The 20,689-nt window shown below is 43.0% G+C and overlaps 1 protein-coding gene and 2 long non-coding RNA genes across 3 annotated transcripts; 2 read left to right on the top strand and 1 right to left on the bottom strand.

Moving 5' to 3' along the window:
• Positions 1-24: 24 nt before the first annotated feature.
• On the top strand, positions 25-6,566 carry LOC135246106 (uncharacterized). Its single transcript, XR_010327505.1, has 3 exons — positions 25-630; positions 5,487-5,738; positions 6,237-6,566. It is a non-coding gene; the product is annotated as an uncharacterized LOC135246106 (long non-coding RNA).
• On the bottom strand, positions 5,566-16,259 carry LOC135246105 (uncharacterized). The gene is made up of 5 exons (XR_010327504.1): positions 16,119-16,259; positions 15,142-15,362; positions 12,234-12,426; positions 5,812-5,868; positions 5,566-5,710 (listed from the first exon to the last, which is right to left on the bottom strand). It is a non-coding gene; the product is annotated as an uncharacterized LOC135246105 (long non-coding RNA).
• On the top strand, positions 9,863-19,456 carry LOC135246103 (phenylalanine-4-hydroxylase-like). Its single transcript, XM_064319621.1, has 13 exons — positions 9,863-9,964; positions 12,367-12,474; positions 14,728-14,911; positions 15,276-15,364; positions 15,615-15,682; positions 15,786-15,982; positions 16,253-16,388; positions 16,644-16,713; positions 17,224-17,280; positions 17,378-17,473; positions 17,743-17,876; positions 18,070-18,185; positions 18,483-19,456. Exons 1-13 carry the CDS (start codon positions 9,920-9,922, stop codon positions 18,524-18,526), a joined length of 1,344 nt encoding a protein of 447 aa, XP_064175691.1. The 5' UTR covers positions 9,863-9,919; the 3' UTR covers positions 18,527-19,456.
• Positions 19,457-20,689: the final 1,233 nt, after the last annotated feature.

Genomic DNA, 20,689 nt, shown 5'->3' with positions numbered 1-20,689 from the left:
CACAACAATTCAAAATAAAAGTTAAGGCTTTTAACTCGAGCTTTGACGGATTTGATTTACTTGGAACAGTAGCGCACTATCAAGGATGAAGGGAAGGTGGAAGGGAAGGGGAGTGAGAGTGTTTTTATTTTTTTTATTTTTTATTTTTTAGCAGACGCTCTTATCCAGATTGATTTACACAACTTTTACATAGCGTTTTTTTATGATTTAGTTGAAGCCACTAAAATGAAGATAGAATTATACATCATTAATCATTTTTAAGTAGGTTTCACAATTATTTACAATCCTGTCATAAATATTTGGTGGAGATTCTTTTGTCACGGGTCGTGGCACTGAGCCTTTTTATATTAAGTTTGATATGGTAGGAGGACACATTTGTTAGGATGTGCAGAACTAGAGTTTCGTGTAGGTGGGCAGGTGGGACGCGTTACCGGTAACACACATCCTGCTTCCGTTTTCGTCACGCCAAATGTTTACCTTTTCGGGACGCTGCCGTGTGGTTAGCCCTGGTTTTCTTGTCCTACGCGCACAATAAGTACCTTAATTATTGTTTCCTATGTTCCGGAGAGAGCTGTATCTGGTTGTTTTAATTGTTTTTTGAGAAACATGAAGAAAATGCATTTTTAAATGGTAATTTTAAGCATTAATGGACGGTTTTAGCCGCTTAGCATGGCTTATGCAAACAAACGAAACTGTTGTAACGTTTGATTGTATATACGTTTGCATTGCCGTGTGTGTTGTTTCCTTTTCGTGGGGTTGTAACGGTACTCTGGTATATTGATGTGTTGTTAAGCATAGTGCTGTTGAGTCAGTTGCAGACAACATAACTCCATAAAATTGGAACGCTATCCAGATCTGTAATGTAATGTATCCATGCAATACATTTGAAATATTGTACAACAAATATATTTTACTATATAAATAATATTTAAGGTACAAGGTATAGGTAGCTGTCTGTAACCACACAACTGCACAAGCAGGATTTTTCCTGGGTCAACATAGGGCTAAGGTAATGTATGTAATGTAATGTAATGGCTATGGTGGTGACTTTGTGGTCGGTCTGGCATTGCTGCCACCGTCAACTCAACACTTTGTCTCCCTATATTTAGCTACATTTAGAATGCAAATTCTGGTCTCCAAGAGACCACCACAATGCATTAGAAAATTGAAATGTGTGACAAAAATAAAAAATTGGAACAATTTAAAGGCTACATAACGTAACTGGCAGAATTGGATGGGGAATACTGAAGGATTTACACATTGTAAGGGGGTCATTCCGCAGGAATAGTGGTGTTTGTAGTGTAATTGTTATGAAATGCGTTTCATTGTTGTCGCTGTAAGAAACCCCTCAGATACACAAAGCATCATCGGGGGTCACCATAGGAACACGTGTAGGGTGCCACTGGAACAGGATTAAATTAATGTTTTCTGACTCCAAAATAATATTTTAACTTTTCCTGTGCTAACACTTATGCATGAACAGAGTGACTGCTGTCCTCTTGTAGTGTTGCTCTATACAAATTGTCAGACACGGGCGTGCCTCTTGCTTGTGTAGCCTACATGAATACAGTTGTGTGTATCCTGGTATGGTAGGTATAATTAGAAGTATTAGAAGTAAGTAGGTATAATTAGAAGTATTAGAAGTAAGTAGGTATAATTAGAAGTAAGTAAAAGTAAGTAGGTATAATTAGAAGCAAGTAAAAAAGTAAGTAGGTATAGTTAGAAGTATTAGAAGTAAGTAGGTATAATTAGAAGTAAGTAAAAGTAAGGAGGTATAATTAGAAGTATTAGAAGTAAGTAGGTATAATTAGAAGTATTAGAAGTAAGTAGGTATAATTAGAAGTATTAGAAGTAGGTATAATTAGAAGCAAGTAAAAAAGTAAGTAGGTATAGTTAGAAGTATTAGAAGTAAGTAGGTATAATTAGAAGTAAGTAAAAGTAAGTAGGTATAATTAGAAGTATTAGAAGTAAGTAGAAGTAAGTAGGTGTAATTAGAAGTAAGTAAAAGTAAGTAGGTATAATTAGAAGTAAGTAGAAGTAAGTAAAAATAAGTAGGTATAATTAGAAGTAAGTAAAAGTAAGTAGGTATAATTAGAAGTAAGTAAAAGTAAGTAGGTATAATTAGAAGTAAGTAAAAGTAAGTAGGTATAATTAGAAGCAAGTAGAAGTAAGTAGGTGTAATTACAAGTAAGTAAAAGTAAGTAGGTATAATTAGAAGTAAGTAGAAGTAAGTAGGTATAATTAGAAGTAAGTAAAAGTAAGTAGGTATAATTAGAAGTATTAGAAGTAAGTAGAAGTAAGTAGATATAATTAGAAGTAAGTAAAAGTAAGTAGGTATAATTAGAAGTAAGTAGAAGTAAGTAGGTATAATTAGAAGTAAGTAAAAGTAAGTAGGTATAATTAGAAGTAAGTAAACGTAAGTAGGTATAATTAGAAGTATTAGAAGTACGTAAAAGTAAGTAGGTATAATTAGAAGTAAGTAAAAGTAAGTAGGTATAATTAGAAGTATTAGAAGTAAGTAGGTATAATTAGAAGCAAGTAGAAGTAAGTAGGTATAATTAGAAGTAAGTAAAAGTAAGTAGGTATAATTAGAAGCAAGTAAAAGTAAGTAGGTATAATTAGAAGTATAAAGTAAGTAGAAGTAAGTAGAAGTAAGTAGGTATAATTAGAAGCAAGTAGAAGTAAGTAGGTGTAATTAGAAGTAAGTAAAAGTAAGTAGGTATAATTAGAAGCAAGTAAAAGTAAGTAGGTATAATTAGAAGAATTAGAAGTAAGTAGAAGTAAGTAGGTATAATTAGAAGTAAGTATAAGTAAGTAGGTATAATTAGAAGTAAGTAAAAGTAAGTAGGTATAATTAGAAGCAAGAGAAGTAAGTAGTGTAATATTAGAATTAGAAGTAAGTAGAAGTAAGTAGGTATAATTAGAAGTAAGTAAAAGTAAGTAGGTATAATTAGAAGCAAGTAAAAGTAAGTAGGTATAATTAGAAGTATTAGAAGTAAGTAGAAGTAAGTAAAAGTAAGTAGTATAAGTAAGTAGTATAATTAGAGAAGTAAAGTAAGTAATAAGTAGAGTATTAAGTAAGTAGTAGTAAAGTAAGTAGGTATAATTAGAAGTAAGTAGAAGTAGGGTTTAATTAGAAGTAAGTAAAAGTAAGTAGGTATAATTAGAAGTAAGTAAAAGTAAGTAGGTATAATTAGAAGTATTAGAAGTAAGTAGAAGTAAGTAAAAGTAAGTAGGTATAATTAGAAGTAAGTAGAAGTAAGTAGGTGTAATTAGAAGTAAGTAAAAGTAAGTAGGTATAATTAGAAGTAAGTAAAAGTAAGTAGGTATAATTAGAAGAATTAGAAGTAAGTAGAAGTAAGTAGGTATAATTAGAAGTAAGTAAAAGTAAAAGTATGTATAAGTAAGTAGGTATAATTAGAAGTAAGTAAGTAGAATTAAGTATAGTTAATAAGTATAGAAGTAAGTAGAGTGTATAATTAGAAGTTAAATAATATTAATTAAAGTACATAAATAATTACCGGACGCAAAAATTCTTCTGTCTCCGACGCATAACCCATCCCTGCACTTTCTGATTTTTCGGGGGGGCCAACACCGCCCTGCCCCCCCTTCACTCACACATCTCACTCACGCCTCTCCCCCGCCCTTGGGGACCTCCAACGTTGCTCAGGTGCGGCACTCGGGGAATCGAACCATCAACCTCTACCTCCTGAGGATCGGTCCAACCACCTGCGCCACAGACTCCTTCGCACTCATCTCCCTTTTTTTTTGCGCATTTATCTAAATCACAACGGACCAAAGCTGCACAAACTGAAAGTTGGGCCGCTGCTGGATTCAAAGCAGCGGCCTCCCTACTTTTGAAGCGGCAGCCCAACCTCTTACGCCACAGAGCCTCTTGCATTTATCTTTCTTTTTTTTTGCGCATTTATCTAAATCACAACGGACCAAAGCTGCGCAAACTGAAAGTTGGGCTGCTGCTGGATTCAAAGCAGCGACCTCCATACTTCTGATGCGGCAGCCCAACCTCTTGCGCCACAGAGCCTCTTGCATTTGTTGTTTTTTTTTTTTTTGCGCATTTATACTTCACAACGGACAAAAGCTGCGCAAACTGAAAGTTGGGCCGCTGCTGGATTCAAGCCGGCAACCTCCATACTTCTGAAGCGGCAGCCCAACCTCTTGCGCCACAGAGCCTCTTGAGTTTGACTTTCTTTTTTTTGCGCATTTATACTTCACAACGGACCAAAGCTGCACAAACTGAAAGTTGGGCCACTGCTGGACTTGGGCTCTCAATGGTACAAACTATGGTACAAACTAATGAAAGGGGCCTGAATTCCAATGTGTGTCTGGGTCTTCAGACAATCGGGGATAAAATCAGTCATAAAACATAGTCTTTTTTCATTCTTACCAACCACTAAATTTCTTCTTCTTTTCCGTTGCATAACCCATACTTGCGCTCTCTGAATTTTTAGAATTGCGCCGTTATTGCTCAATAAAAATAATATGCCATACAAAATACAAATACCTCACATGAAGTGACCTGCACTGCTTTTACCGATGGTCTCCTACCAACTCATTGGAAAACAAAGTTGCCCAGTTAAACGGACATTTAAAAAATATTTTTGTTGATGGGCAGAGTCTGTATGATTTCTTTCCACGGATGTCTGATGCTTATGAAATAAACTTTAATAAATAAATCCTCAAAGTATGCATATCTACTTTCAATTACACATTGATTTTTGATTTTTAGAAATGTTTATTAAATCCGCATTATATTACAATCACATTTTAAATCAAATAATGCTTGGGTTGGCAATAACCAACCAAATAAATACAATCAAAAGTATACAATCAACTCAAGAACATAAATTACCTACCAGTACATAGAGCTCATAAACTAAAACAGATATCCCTTCTCCAGTCAAACACTGCAATCACAATATGACCATACTCTTATTTGCCCAAGCCTTTTGTTACAAAGTAAAACTGCCAAAAGGACACATAAAACCGTCCAACATAAAACACCCCAATATACTCAGAAAAACTAAAATCATCTTTTTTTTTTAATACCATAAAACAACACCATAATAAAACACAATGGAACCACACAATAAAAAAACAACACAATAAAAACAACTTCTCTTTTGTACAAAGCAGTGTGTGTCCTTAAATAACAAACTCCACTCTTTCCTTCTTTAATCAGCACAAAAAGAACCCCGTTTTATTCAAACACGTCTTTCAAAGTCCACAGCCCATCGTTTCCAACGCTGTTTCTCCCCGATTTGCTTTGGCGGTCTCAGTCCCCCACTTCCTGTGGTCCTGCCATCTGCCCCCCAGGGAGCCACCGAGCCCTCCACCGAGGGGCCCTCACCGGGCTCCACCGTGGAGCATCACATCAGAGTCCACGGCTCTCCCTGCAGCCACCAGCTGGATGAGCAGCAGGGCTAACCTCCTCAGTCTTCGCTGAGACACAGTCTTCCTCATTGCAGGGGTCCTGGGGAGCCGGCGGGCGTGCTGGACACTCTCACCAGCAGCGCATCATGGGCCAGGGACCGCGGCGGGCATGCTGGACACTCTCACCAGCAGCGCATCATGGGCCAGGGACCGCGGCGGGTCAGCGCCCATGCAGCAGGTCGGAATGGGTCACCGCTTTCCAAACTTCCTCTGCTTGCCCTGGCGTCCGCCCGCACGCTGGACACACCAGATCACTGCCCTGCACAAAAGAAAGATTTCTGTATGAGGTCAGAACAACTTCCTGCTTATAGCCCCAAACTTAGTTTAAGAAAAAATCTAAATTGGTTTATAAAAACTTACCTCCGGTTAACCTCTTCTCTTTCTCTCTTTTCTCCAAAACCCAAAACCAGATTGAACCTAAAAGAAAAATGACCAGAAACTCAATTCAAATATTACAACACACCAATCAGAATAAATATAGATATAACATACTCACTGTTTCAGCATATTTTCTACACCTATCATTTACACATCACAACAACTCATTTAATTTAACTTTATTAGGTTCTTAGCAAATGACACAACAAAAGTCAGTCAAAAAACAGAATTTACATATAGGCCTCACAAATGACTGAATAGTACACATGAAAATGGTCATTAGAAATGCACATTATAAATTGAACCTTAGAACATTAATGTCTGTCACTGTATGTCACTTTACCCACTGTCTGTTCTATTGCACATTCCCTAATGACTATTTCCTCTTTTCTTCTTCACGCTGGCAGCGGGGCTTTTGCCCCAGATTTCCAGAGGGCAGTTGTCTGGACTCCCCCACCACTGCGGTCCAGCCCTTCCTTCGTCACCGCCTCCACCCTGCCCACATCTGTCCCCACCTGCTGCTCCCCACCACCGCCACCCGGCCCCGCCCATCACCTGAGCCACATTATGAACAATGAACAATGTAAACATTGACTGACTGACCATGTTGGTCATCAATCTATCAATCTACACCCTGAGCCAACCAGAGGAGGAGCGGTTTCCTGCTGTTGCCTGAGGTTTGCTCCTGTGGGGGTTTAGGCCAGGGTTGCCTGTGAAGTGTATTGTCCCAATTGCTGTGAAATGTGCTGCATAAATAAAAATTGATTGATTCATTCATGGCTGCCTATATTATAAGTTTTAGCCTTTTTTTAAACACAAATTTAAAAAGTCACTACAGGGGAACAGGCACAATACAGAAGAACTGGAATGGAAACCACATAGTTAACTGTACACTGAAATCACAGACTGCTTTTTTAATCTACTACATTTTTCACCTTCCATAATTTAATTGCACGTTCCCTCCCATATTTATTAGTATCTCTAAAAACATAATCTTTCTGAAGAGATAATTAAATTCTGCAAGCAGCTGCTGGTGGTACCATGTGACCTTTAAAAAAAGAATGTTTCTGGATTTCCACACAGCATCTTTTACACAGTTCAAAATAGCACACGGTCTTAAAAAATGATTCATAAAAAGATGGATTTATTGAGGCCAAGAAAATGTTTTTTTTTAATCTCAAATTTGTCAATACAATTAAATAAAATAGGAGTGACAATAAAAGAACCTCAAATACTTTTTTGTCAGTAAAGGCAAAAATATAATTCAAATGACAAGTTTAAAAAATTCTTTTTTTTTTTTTGTTGCAAAATGTACCTGCTGAACTGAGGTCTGTCCATTGGTAAGTCCTCTTGATGTTCAAAATGGCATTTTGACAAGTTCCTCCAAAAGTCCTAGTCTGTTGGCTTTTAAAACCCAGAAAAGAAGTGCAGTCATTCCAGCAAGATAAATGCCTAAGCATTTACTACCACACTCATATAAAACTTAAAAAATAAAATTAGCAACAAAAAAAAAAAAAAAAACGTTATAAGACACAAGGGGGCTCACTTGGCATGTTGGTAGATTCATAAACTGCTGTCAAATTCATGGTTGTGTGATAATACACAAACTGCATTGTGGGAAATCTATACTAATTAATCATAATGAATATGCACATATTAGTTAGCTACAAAAAACACTTAATTTTCATTTAAATAATGAAAGACAAAACAAAACACAGACTTTAACAGAACCGTGCTGTTATTTTTTACGTTAAAATTGATCTGCTGTAAAGACATTTTTTGTCCACCAGAGGGAGCCAAACCTATTCTAAATGGCAGGAGCGCTGACAACTGGTTACGCTGTTGCAATAGCGTTTTTTGGCCACCAGAGGGAGCAAAACCTATGTTACAGACCAGATACGCTGACAACTGGTTACTCTGTTGCAATAGCGTTTTCTCGGCCACCAGAGAGAGCAAAACCTATGCTACAGGCCAAGAGCGCTGACAACTGGTTAGTATGTTGCAATACTATTTTGTGGACACCAGAGGGAGCAAAACCTATGCTACAGGCCAGGAGCGCTGATAACTGGTTAGTATGTTGCAATACCATTTTTTGGCCACCAGAGGGAGCAAAATCTATGCTACAGGCCAGAAGCACTGATAACCGGGTATTATGTTGCAATGCCAATTTTTGGCCACCAAAGGGAGCCAAATTTATGGACTGACGTGCCCTGCAATGATTGAGCCCATCTATTTCTTTTCTTTTCTAAACCCGTTTAATACAGACAGCCAGCTTTAATACAATGCTTTTATAGTGTAATTCAACAGCACAGTACTTTTAAAATGATTATACAAATTAGAATAATTTTGCCAAAGAATCTGCACTGACACTCTCCCAGTCTAATGTTGCAGGGACAAACTCTGAAGCACAACTGGCAGAAGTGGAACAAAATACTTTACGCTGATCGAGGAGCCGACCGGCCTTGCCATTTCCACAGAGCACGACTGTGCGTTCTGTTATAACGCAGTTAAACACTGCAGGTTTACCAGTGACACTGAGCAAAGCCTGGTCCCTTGTTGAGTACAAGAGAAAGGGACTGTTGGGGGGAGGCTGTAGGGGAGAAAAACACACACACACACATGCACACACAAACACACACGCGCACACACACACAAACAACTGCATATAAACAGACAAAACAAAGCAATCTTCCACCTTCAAAGAGCCTTGAGACTGATAAGGCTGTCGCGGCTGAATCAGTTCATTTTCTCCATTTCATAATGTCTCTCAACTCTTACAGTCTTATGAATTTCACGTTCTCATTTTTGCAGTCTACCGGTTTCTCTCCTTCTCCACTTTCTGTTTGTGTCTCTCCTCTTTCACACTGTCTGCTCTTTCTCTATTTCTTGGAACTGCCCGCACTACAAAGTTCTCACCGGGCAGATCAATCAATGTCCTCAAACAATATTGACAGCCTGGCAGACCTCATTCTAATGGGACAGTGTGTGTGTGTGTGTGCGGCGTTTTTTTTTTTGGGAGCTGGTCCTGGTCACGCCTCCACGCGCTTTGTAGCGTTCACCTTGGGTTTGTTTTTGGGCTGCAACACCTGCGTAAAGGTGGTGTTCACAACGGGATTTAGGAGCTTGCGTGGAGTGAGGCTTCTTGGTATTCTTCTTGCCAAAGCGAAACAGGTTCCTCCTTGGAGTGACGGGCGCTTTCCGAGGTGCTGATCTGACCACGGCACGAGCAGCCCTCGCTGCCCAGTCAGCGCGCGCCTGGTGGAGACATCCATTTTTATAGCCGCAGAAATCCAGCCAGGTGACTGAGCGCCCTTACCTTGGACACCTACTCACACACCATTGCCTGGGTCCGCGGCGAATCAGCCCGATGAACGCCAAAAAAAAGTCGGAGGAGCCAAAGCGCCCACGCACGCGCACACACACATTTTATTAACTGTTCATTTATTTTATTTTAGCAATTCGGCTCTGGTAAATGGTGTGTGCGCATATGCGCATGCACAACCGGTTCCCCTGAAACATGCGTGACGTTCGTTTGTCTCTGGCTCTGGGACGGCCCTAACTGCATGCCATATAACCGATAAAATACAAATTCAGAGCCTTTATGAACCATAGACTTCAGATAGATAAAGGTTAGTTACACAACACATCAGTGTTTTAAACTAAAACAATTCTGGATCCATACTCAGTGGATTTAACAGTCAAATCAATGATGCAACTGTTAAATATGGAGAAAAACAAGTGTGTAAAACCGGTAATAACTTGGTCAGCCAGCAAGTCAACAACGAAACATTGCAAAGGTGCGAATTTGAGGTTTGGAAACAGGTAGCGTTCCGCTGGAGAACTGATTTCAGACAGACACCCCACGCACTATGAGAACCAGATGTGCCACAATGGCAACAGCGGTAGCCAAAACCCGCGTGACAGGCATGCTGAGACTGTAGGCACCGCGAGCGAAGTGGGTGTGGCATCACATGACCTCACGTATAAAGCACGGATTTTGCAAGCGCCACACGAACAAACTGGGAGTGAAACTCATCTACTGACCCGCAACGCAAGCACCGGCGAGGCGCGAGGAACAGGTTGCAAAACGATGGACGCATCATTCCGCAAGAAGAACGGGGAGAATGGCACACAGGTTATTATTATTATTATTATTATTATTATGAGTAGTAATATTAACCTAATGATAGGAATTAATATGTTGCAAATTATAGGCTACATCATGTATATTCTATATAATTGAATACAGTTATTCTAAACGACAGTTTTATAAAAACAACGTTGTAAAATAAAGTGATTTTAGGCATATTATTATTATTATTATGAGTAGTAATATTAACCTAATGATAGGAATTAATGTGTTGCAAATTATAGGCTACATCATGTATATTCTATATAATTGAATACAGTTATTCTAAACGACAGTTTTATAAAAACAACGTTGTAAAATAAAGTGATTTTAGGCATATTATTATTATTATTATGAGTAGTAATATTAACCTAATGATAGGAATTAATGTTGCAAATTATAAGCTACATCATGTATATTCCATATAATTGAATAAAGTTATTCTAAACGACAGTTTTATAAAAACAACGTTGTAAAATAAAGTGTATTTTTTATTATTATATTCAGTTTTTTCTTCTTCTTCTGAATTTTAGGCATTTGAGCCACGAATGAAGGTTGTTTTTGCTGTTGTGTGATACTGCTAGGAGGGGATATACCCCTCGCATAATAAAACTTTTGTGCTTTGTTGCGCTGCTCCGTGCTGGAATATTCTCAACTGTTTTGCAGTCGGGTGCGATCACCCAGACGCACGCGCCCGCGGGTAATTGTCATACACCTGTACTCGACCTGACTGTGATCAAGTAGACTTTAAAGTAAATATTTAAATACAAATATTAACGTTATTGCCGCGACGCGTGGTGTGGGCGTGAAGCTATTTTGTATTCATTAGGCCTATTCATCGTTAAGAGCGCAGTCCAAAATAAAATCTGACATGGAATGCTTTGCTTTGATAACGTAGGCTATTTTGTCCCCTTTGGAATGATTTAAACTCAGTCATATACAACTCCCTAACAGATAACTCAGTGCCATCTAATTAATTAAAAAACAAATCCATCTATAACTGCAGCAAATACATGCCGTATTTACTCAGTTGTCAGTTGATGTACAACTTTTTTAAAAATCCAGATTTAGTTTGGCGCTTATGATAGATTACAGCAGGTTGTGCAGTTAGAACAAAAGAGTCGGGCCCGTTTTTTTCAGTTTGTCTGAATAGACATTTCGCACAGCCGTCACATTTACATTCAGCTGCACATTTTTTAGATAAACTGTTTTGTAACAAGTTACGATGCGTGCATGCATGTAATGCAGTTAAATGAACACCACTATAGATGCACTGAAGAACAAAAACGCAATTAAAGCAATGTATCATTGGGAAGAAAAAAAAAGACGCTGCAATAGATATATTTTCACGCTTGAGGGTCATATTTAAGGGGAAATTCAAAACACGCAATACTCTCTGGCGCCTTCTCTGGGATAGGATGCTCAGTCTCGAGCAGTGAACACAGTTAAATAAAGAAGTTTAGTTGCGTCTAAGTGACGTTTTATGACTGTTTATTTGGCTGTTGCAGAACATGATGTCACTGGAGAGAATCTGTTGATAACAATAATAATAATATCTCTAATGGCTGATACATATTTTAATTGTAATATTTATCATTTGTGCACATTAAACAATGGACTCAGGGGCCTGTTTGCTGTCTCCCATAGTTGTACCATATTGTCTACGACTATAATAATAATAGTCCAGCTCTCTGTCTCATGCTAGGGGAGTAGAAGAAGAATTTAGGCATAAATCTGATTAGAGCTCAGGGGTGAAAGGTGTGCAGACTCTGGATTTGAGGGATAAGTACACAGGAATGCAAACCTGACGGATGTCATGGGATTCACCCACACCCCCATTCCCCCCACTCCCGCACACACACGCACACACATACACGCACACACACACACCTCCCCATTCAGGTCTGTAAAGCTGATTTTGAGGTTCCCCCCTCCACTCCAGACCCGACTGTCGACTAAACCCCAAACAATAGCCATGCAAACATGATGACGATGATTCCCCGATCATGTGTGTTATGTATTGTGACTTTTTTAAAGAGAGAGAGAGAGAGAGAGAGAGAGGGATAGGGAGAGAGAGAGGGGGAGAGAGAGGGAGAGATAAATTCATGTGTTTGTAGTTTTAGGGATCCGATGGGATCAGAGTGTCGCCACGCTGCATCAGGTTCCTTTTAGGAGGCCACTGCTGGACAGCGCGCTGCCTCTCAGCCAATCGGTCTTCAGCATCCAGGGCTCTGGGCCAATAGAAAAAGTACATGTTGAGCATCTGATGACTTACATGTTTGGTGTGCCTCAAGACCTTCTTCCGACTTCGCAGCTTGTTGCTATGCACCCCCCTGGAATGTGTGGGTTGGTACAGTCCTGGCCAGGAGGCCAGAGCTGATGTCTCTGCTCTCTGTGTTTTCCTGCAGAGCTCCATGTACCTGGAGGAGCAAGCCACCAAGGCGGGGGTGCTGTCCTGCATCTTCTCCCTGAAAGAGGAAGTAGGGGCGCTGGCCAAAGCCCTGAGATTGTTTGAGGTGTGTCCGCTTATTCACACACACACACACACACACACTCGCGTGCAAGCATGCACGCATGCACGCACACACACACAGGTGCACATTCCCTCTCTGTCATTCAAACACACATATGCACATACACCCGCACAAAATATTAAGCATTAGACAAAGTTAATTGCCCTTGCCGCTTACGTATTTCATATTAAACAATTGAGATCTAACCTGGAAGCTATCTAATTGGAAAGAGGAAGAAAGAGAAAGAAAGAGACTGAGAGAAAAGGAGAGAGTGATAGAGTGAAAGAGAGGGGGAGAGAGAAAGATTGCAGAAAGATGATGGAACGTTCATCAGACAGAGCTTTATCACTTGCTGTCGGGAGGTGCCATCGCCGTGTCTCCTGTGAGACTGGCTAAACACAGGCCTTAAAGACCCAGGACTGCATCACGGCGTGAGCCTCCAAGAGAACGGCTCCTCAGCCCGTACAGCCGCCCATACACAAACCGTGCAGCTCTGGAGCATTGTGCACTGCTGAACCACACTTGCTCTCGAGGCCGACTGACTGGAATTAACTGGGCCATTAGGAGTTTTGCAGAGGCTTTGATGCGGATTAGGACATGGTGGCAGTGGGCATGTGTCACTTTGCCAGAGATTAGGGGCTGAAAGTCAGTCTTATCCCCCCTCAGATCGAACATGTGGCCACTGGCCAAGTTCACATTCAGGGGCTGCAAACTCACAACATGCAGCCTGTGAAGAACTGTGTCTAGAAAAGGCCTCAGTCTCTCAGGAGAGTTCTGTGCTCTCTCCCCTCTCAGCACACTGGCTCAGCACCTGTCACCTTCCTCCCTCCCTCTCTCATTCACCTCTCTCTCTCCATCTCTCTCTCCCTCCCTCACCTTCATGTCCTCCCTCTTCTCTCCCTCACCTCCACATGCTTGCATATAATCTAACTGTATGGCTGTGTGGCAGGATGCCCCGTAGAGGTGTGTGTGCGTGTGAGTGTGTGAGTGTGTGCGTGTGCGTGTGCGTGTGCGTGTGTGAGTGTGAGTGTGTGAGTGTGTGAGTGAGTGAGTGAGAGAGTGAGAGAGTTAGGGCATTTCTCTGTGTTTAGGTTCTGCATGTGTTTGGTGTTTGGGCAGTTAGTGCTCAGGGGTTGAAGGTCATGCATATCCCTCCCAGATCAATACCAGGTATCTGCCAAACGAGTTCTTCACACAACTGCTGAGAACATGAAAGACTGGGTTCGCTGGGCCTATGAGCTTCCACCATCTCAGTCCACCCCTATCCCCCCCAAAAAAAGCCCCTCACACCCCAGGCCCCCACCCTGCCCCTAAAGCAGACACACATTCCCAGCCCCAGCCCTGCCACGCATATGGGCTCCCGCTCCAGTTGGGAGGGGTCGGGGTTAAGCGGGTGCAGAGTGCCACGTTCTGCACGCGCTCTGTTCAGTCAACCAATCAGAGGAGAGATCTCTCTGCTCTGCTCTGCCGTCCTGCAGACTTATTTAATTTTACACATTTTTTTTTGTCACCAATACTGGAAAATTGGGAATATTGTGACACGTTCCACCGCTTCTGTGGGGAAAAAAAGATTCCGTGGGAAGATTCCAGAATCTCCCATCATCCCTCTCACAACGTCTCTCGTTCCTAAATCCAGCAGAGTTATGCAGGCCGACTGCCGCAGACTGTGAGCCCCCCTCCCAGCTTGCAGGCCCAGAGAGCAGCCTGAACCAGCCACATCCACGCAAGTGGACACAGTCCTCACCCTCACCAATAGCATGGCCTCCTATGCCAGACTCCTCCCCTTATTATACTCCGTATCACAGACCTGTACACAATCTGCCGGGATGCAGAGAAATGTGTCTGGAAAACACTGTTCTGTAAGCACTGCCATGTGGTACTGATAACCAAGGGCCAACTGGGCAATGAGCTCCAGATGGAATGCGGTCATGTGACCTCCCACAACGCACCACCCACTCAAAGGACCTATGGAGATGAGGGACGGCTTCACTCCCTCTCATCGTTTACGACGGTGAGGGTGAAATCTCACGCTGGGCCCCTGTTTTAAACTGAGATGTGGAACCACTCAGCGACTGGCGAGAACGTAAGCGTCTCTGGCGCCCTCAAGTGGTGATGGAAGCAAAAACACACAAAAAGAAAGATATAAGACATTAGAAAAACAGACAGTATGTCAGTCCTCAGAAGCAGAACAAGAGGAGATGTAGGGGACAGTTCATGTGAAATGACTGAACATTAACTCCTGTGCTTTCTGTGCAGGAAAAGGGCATAACCCTGATGCACATCGAGTCGCGCCCGTCCGGCATGAACAAGGAGGAGTACGAGTTCTTCGTCAGCGTGGACACGCCCTGCTCGCAGGCCCTGCAGGACGTCATCACCGGCCTCCGAGCGCAGATCAGCGGGCAGGTCCACGAGCTGTCCCGCAGCAAGCAGGGGGACAAAGGTGTGTGTGTGTGTGTGTGTGCGCGTGTGTGTGTGTGTGCGCGCGCGTGTGTGTGTGTGTGTGCGTGTGCGTGTGCGTGTGTGTGTGTGTGTGTGTGTAAGACCATCAGCCAATCTAGGATTGTCACTTGCCCAGAGAGCGGAGGGTGGTTTGCTGAAATAGGGAAAGGAAACACAAGAGAAGGGCTGAGGCCCCTCCTAAACCAAGAGAAAGGATAAAGGTGGACTCACCCCATCAGCAGAGACTGCCCTTCCCCCACAGCCAATCCCGTATTTACGGATGTGATGTCATTCTGCAGGTACTCAGTGATGTCCTGATTGGTTGCCAATGACGTCATCTGTGCCTCTGTTCTCTGTCTCCACAGTCCCTTGGTTTCCAAAGGAAATTCAGGAGCTGGACCGCTTTGCCAACCAGATCCTGAGCTATGGGTCCGAGCTGGACTCAGACCATCCTGTAAGGAGGAGAAAACGTTCATGTTACCACCTAAGTGATTTGTGAACAGGTCAAAGGTCAAGGGCCTTTGTGAGCATTCCATGTGTTTTTCAGAGCTGCCTCTGGTCTGTGAATGCCCTGTTAGCGCTTAATGTCAAATGTGATGCATTGTGTGTGTGTGTGTGTGTGTGTGTGTCTAATGGGGACTGCACAGCTCAAATGCACACATCCTGAGATCTGCTTTTGATTGCTTTTGTCTTTGAACCCTCAGGGCTTCACAGACCAGGTGTACAGAGCCAGGAGGAAGGAATTTGCCGACATCGCCTACAACTACAGACAGTAACTATCGCCCCGGGATCGCGCCTCTCTCTCTCTGACCCTGCGAGCGAGTCCGGTAAGCGCGGGCCCTGACTCCACTGACGGCGCGTCTCTTGGCCTCCAGCGGGCAGCCCATCCCGGCGGTGGAGTACACGGAGGACGAGAAGAAGACGTGGGGGGTGGTGTTCCGGGAGCTGAAGACCCTGTACCCCACGCACGCCTGCCGCGAGCACAACCGCGTCTTCCCCCTGCTGGAGAAGTACTGCGGCTACAGGCAGGACAACATCCCCCAGCTGGAGGACATCTCCCGCTTCCTCAAGTGTGAGAGAGGCTCGCGCACTGCTTGCTCCACTCAGCATGACACACACACACTAGTAGACTTTTAATGTGTTGTATTTGTGTGTGTGTGTGTGTGTGTGTGTGGTGAGGTAGGTAGGGGGGGGAGGGGGGGGGTTACCCTGGAAACCAAATGAACTACTGGCTGTTGAAGGCATGTGTGCAGTTTGACAGGAATATACACTTTCTCTCTCCCTCGCTGGCTTGCTTGCTCGCCCCTCTCTCTCCTCGCTCGCCCCTCTCTCTCTCCCTCAGCCTGTACGGGGTTTCGGCTGCGTCCCGTGGCCGGGCTGCTCTCCTCCCGGGACTTCCTGGCGGGGCTGGCGTTCCGCGTCTTCCACTCCACGCAGTACATCCGCCACGGGTCCAGGCCCATGTACACCCCCGAGCCGTGAGTACCGCCATCCTGACTGAGGGGGCAAGGCATCGTGGGTAAAGACACACCCACTATGACTACTGCTTAGTCAGTAAACACAGAGGCAGAGACAGAGACAGAGAGAGAGAGATTAGACTGGCCAGTAGGATCCATATTTAATTTTATGAGTAGTGAGTTCATTTCTGTTATCTTAATGGATGTAGGAACATAGCCTGACAACAATGAAGAAAAAAGTCCAGAATTGAAAACTAAAGCTCTCTGTGTCCACAGGGACATCTGCCACGAGCTGCTGGGACACGTGCCTCTATTCGCCGACCCCGGCTTCGCCCACTTCTCACAGGTACAGGCGTCTGATGACCGAATATTCACTGGGGGACGAATGGGACAGGGCTACCATGGAAACCATCGCCTCCCACTGCGGGACCCACGCAACAGTCAACACTCAACCCTCAGGACAGCGCACGCGCTCACAAACACATCAGCAATACTCACGGTCTGGAGGTCTGCAGTTTCTAAGCCATGAAAAATACTCCAGCTCTATATGCCAGTGGTCTGTGGAACTGCTGGGATGCACTCAAAACGTGTTAAAAACTAGTTTAGTTCTTACATTGACTCACAAATAAATGTGGTCTTTGTTTTCTGAACAGGATTTTGCAACAAAACTGCCAACAAAAACTGCCAAAACTGAGTGTCCAAACTTTGTTTGTGAAGAAGAAAACAAACGCTTGCATTAATTTTGAAAATGCTGATTGAGTCCAGGACTCAGTATCTGGAAAACATTTTCAGTGGAATAAAAATAAATAAATAAAGAAATAAATAACTTTGCTGGATTTTTTTTTGTTCTGGGCAGGAAATTGGCCTGGCATCCCTGGGGGCCCCAGATGACTTTATTGAAAAACTGGCGACTGTGAGTATGAGAGAGAAACTACTCCATTACCTCCAGTGGTGTGAAGTCATCCTCCGTCCCCTCCTGGTGATGCGTTTCCTTTCCCCCGGGCCTGCAGGTGTACTGGTTCACTGTGGAGTTCGGCCTGTGTAAGCAGGGGTCAGAGGTCAGGGCCTATGGAGCTGGTTTGCTGTCATCCTTTGGAGAGCTGCAGGTAAGAGTGAACGCTCTTGTTCTATGGTATTTCACGGATGGCAGTCTGTTTCAGCTGCACGGGTGTGACATGCGCTCTGGGAGTCTACTTCAGGTGCCTCTCTGTTGTGCATAAGTCTGTCCCAGCTGTGTCTCTTGTGCATGGGTGTGCCACAGGTGTGTGTCTGCTGGGTATAGGCGTGTCTAGAATGTATGGAGATGTCTCAGGTGTGTGCAAGGCTGTGTCACAGGTGTGGGAGTGTAGCTCAGCTGGGTGTTCCCTCCTCACAGTACTGCCTGACGGACAAGCCCAACATCCTGCCCTTCGACCCGGAGAAGACCAGCGTGCAGAAGTACCCAATCACAGAGTTCCAGCCCGTTTACTTTGTGGCGGAGAGCTTTGAGGACGCCAAAGAAAAAGTCAGGTAGCGTGACGGTGACCTTTTCACAGGTCCCCTTTAGGAACACCCCCACGCCACTGTGTAAAGATTCGGTCTCCCGCAAAAAGGGCGCTCTGGGACAGAACAACTTTTGGAAATAACTTAGTGTTTTTTAAGATGGGGTGGGGTGGGGCAGGGCTGACCTAACTGCGGGGGTTCCCCTGGTTCCTCTCCCCAGGCGGTTCTCCGCCACCATCCCCCGGCCTTTCTCCGTGCGCTACAACCCCTACACCCAGAGCATCGAGGTCCTGGACAGCACGCAGCAGCTGCGCAACCTGGCCAAGAGCATCAGCGGTACGTCTGCACCGCGCCCGCTGAAAACAAACCAGGGCCTCGCTCACGACCCAGCGCATGCCTATTAACTCACAGTACTGAAGCTGACCCGAACACCATAACCCACGCACAGCTAATAGACAAAACATAAAAAACAAGAGTTTCGCAAGCCATTTAAAGAGCTAATTCTTTTTAAATCATTGAAATTCAAAAAAATAGTGTAGTGTGGGCCACAAAAAGTGTCCAGGTGCACGTTTTCTTAAAAGTGTGCTAAAAACCACAAAAAGTGATTTCACACTTGTCTCTGGCCCATTTCAGGTGACATGGGGATCCTGTGTGACGCCCTGCAGAAGATGGAATAAGGAGGATCTGGGAGGAAGACTCTCGCCGATCTGGGAGGAAGAATTCCCTTCAGCTGCCGGCCCCAGGCCTCTCACTTCTGTACACCTCAGCAAACAGTTTTTTCAGGATGTGTTATCCTTCATTTCTTATTGTGCGCAGTCACATATCCAGTGTTAGTTCAACTCTGACAGAGCACAGATGAGTCCAATCAGAGCCACATGTACTCTGTAAGATGTAACGATGTGACACTGAACATTTTACTGTGTGTACACCTTCATTTGATATTAATCAATGTGACTGGAGAGGCACACATTTAAACAGACAAAACCACAAATCTCATTATGCAATTCAGGGTATTAAATGAAATACCTGTTTGTAATCTATGCTACCTTTTTGAACATGCATGCATAGTTATTATGACAATGTAGTTATACTGCATAATATGTTTTTGAAAGAATATTTCATTGGCTGATATTTGTTTTGTAAGAAAGAACCAAAATGTTTCAGAGGGAATACTAACAATATTTGCACTGTATTCTAAGTCTCTAAAATATTTTTGAAATATGCAGTTTCAAATCGGATGAGTGAAAATTAGCCAGTCTCTTCAGTGTGAGAAAGAACGTGCAAAAACATGCCCATGTTTATATCGCGACTATTTCCTCTCAACCATTGCAACCAGGAAGCACTTATTAATAAATCACTTTTTTATATTTTACACAGAACATGAACTGTTAACCAAAGAGGGCTGGACATGAAATGTATATTTTATTATACATCTTTATACAAAATGAAGATTGCAATGAAAATGGTTTGAATTGTCTTTACCTCCCGTAGAAGATGCACGTACTCTATTACAAATTGCCAATAATCTTTTCTTTATCTGAGCCAATTCGATGTCTTCAAAATGTTGTATAGAAAATGCATCTGAAATAAAGTTGTGGGAGCTCTCAGCTGTGAGGGATTTATTTTCCTGTGTGTGTGTGTGTGTGTGTGTTAGAGAGAGAGAGAGTGTGTGTGTGTGTGTGTGTGTGTGTTAGAGAGAGAGTGTGTGTGTGTGTGTGTGTGTTAGAGAGAGAGAGTGTGTGTGTGTGTGTGTGTGTGTGTGTTAGAGAGAGAGTGTGTATGTGCGATACAGAGAGATAAATTGTGTATGTGAGGTATGTGTGAGACAGAGGGAGAGAGGCAACATGAGTGTCTATATTTGTCATGCCAATAAAGCACTTTGAAATTTCAAATTTGAGAGAGAGAAAGAGAGAGAGGAGAGGGAGAGAGAAAGGAGAGAGAGAGTGAGTGAGTGTGTGTGTGTGTGTGAGAGAGAGAGAGAGAGAGAGAGATTGGCAGATACAGTAAACTGGATGTTCCACTGAACCTTTCCAAACCAGATATTTCCAAATGGGAAATTCTTGGAAATAATTTGTCTTTATGTGTAATAAAGCAAATGGATGAAGCTAATTATGAGTTATTAAAATATCATGTTTTGTCTGTAGGCACTTATCTGAGCCAGAACGTGGGCAGTGACGCCTCAAACGATTCTACAGTTTTTTTTTTGAGGATGACTGCATATGTGAAACGGCTGCATTATGTGAGACCGCTGAATCACCTATAGCCTATAGTTTTACATTTTATTTCCCCAGATAAACGCAGGTTTGTGCAGGAGGTCTTGAGTGTTATAAATGTATGGTTTCCCACAAAAGCCCACCAGATCCAGGGCGGGGAATCCCTGGGTTACAATCTCAATGGAGTCTGCAGTACTGATGTGGACATTGAGTTACTGGGACCAAGTGGCCACAGTTGTGTCAAATTTTACAGTAAAAAAGCAGATACGTAGTAGTATGGGTGTGCTGTAGGGGTAGGATTGCCAGCGATTAAGGCACACCCTAAGAAACTAATAGTATGTAACTAATTCAGACACACATACAATATATGCAGTTATGGGTTCTGTGTTTGTACTTCAGCATATTTTACCACCAGAGGGCGGTCTTTGGTTGTCCATTGGTATTGATAACACAAGATGAGATTAATATTCAATTTGCGAATTCACATTTCTCCACATATACATTAGTGGTGAGCGGTACTCAGTAGCCTACTGTACAGAACCCAAATACCAATTTCACCTCCACACCTGGTAAAAGCCATGATAACGAATGCTTACATCATTATAGATCAGGTCACACTCCTGGGCC

Source organism: Anguilla rostrata, chromosome 19, assembly GCF_018555375.3.
Source record: "Anguilla rostrata isolate EN2019 chromosome 19, ASM1855537v3, whole genome shotgun sequence".
Taxonomy (NCBI): domain Eukaryota; kingdom Metazoa; phylum Chordata; class Actinopteri; order Anguilliformes; family Anguillidae; genus Anguilla; species Anguilla rostrata.
This window is presented reverse-complemented; position numbering and strand designations above follow the sequence as displayed.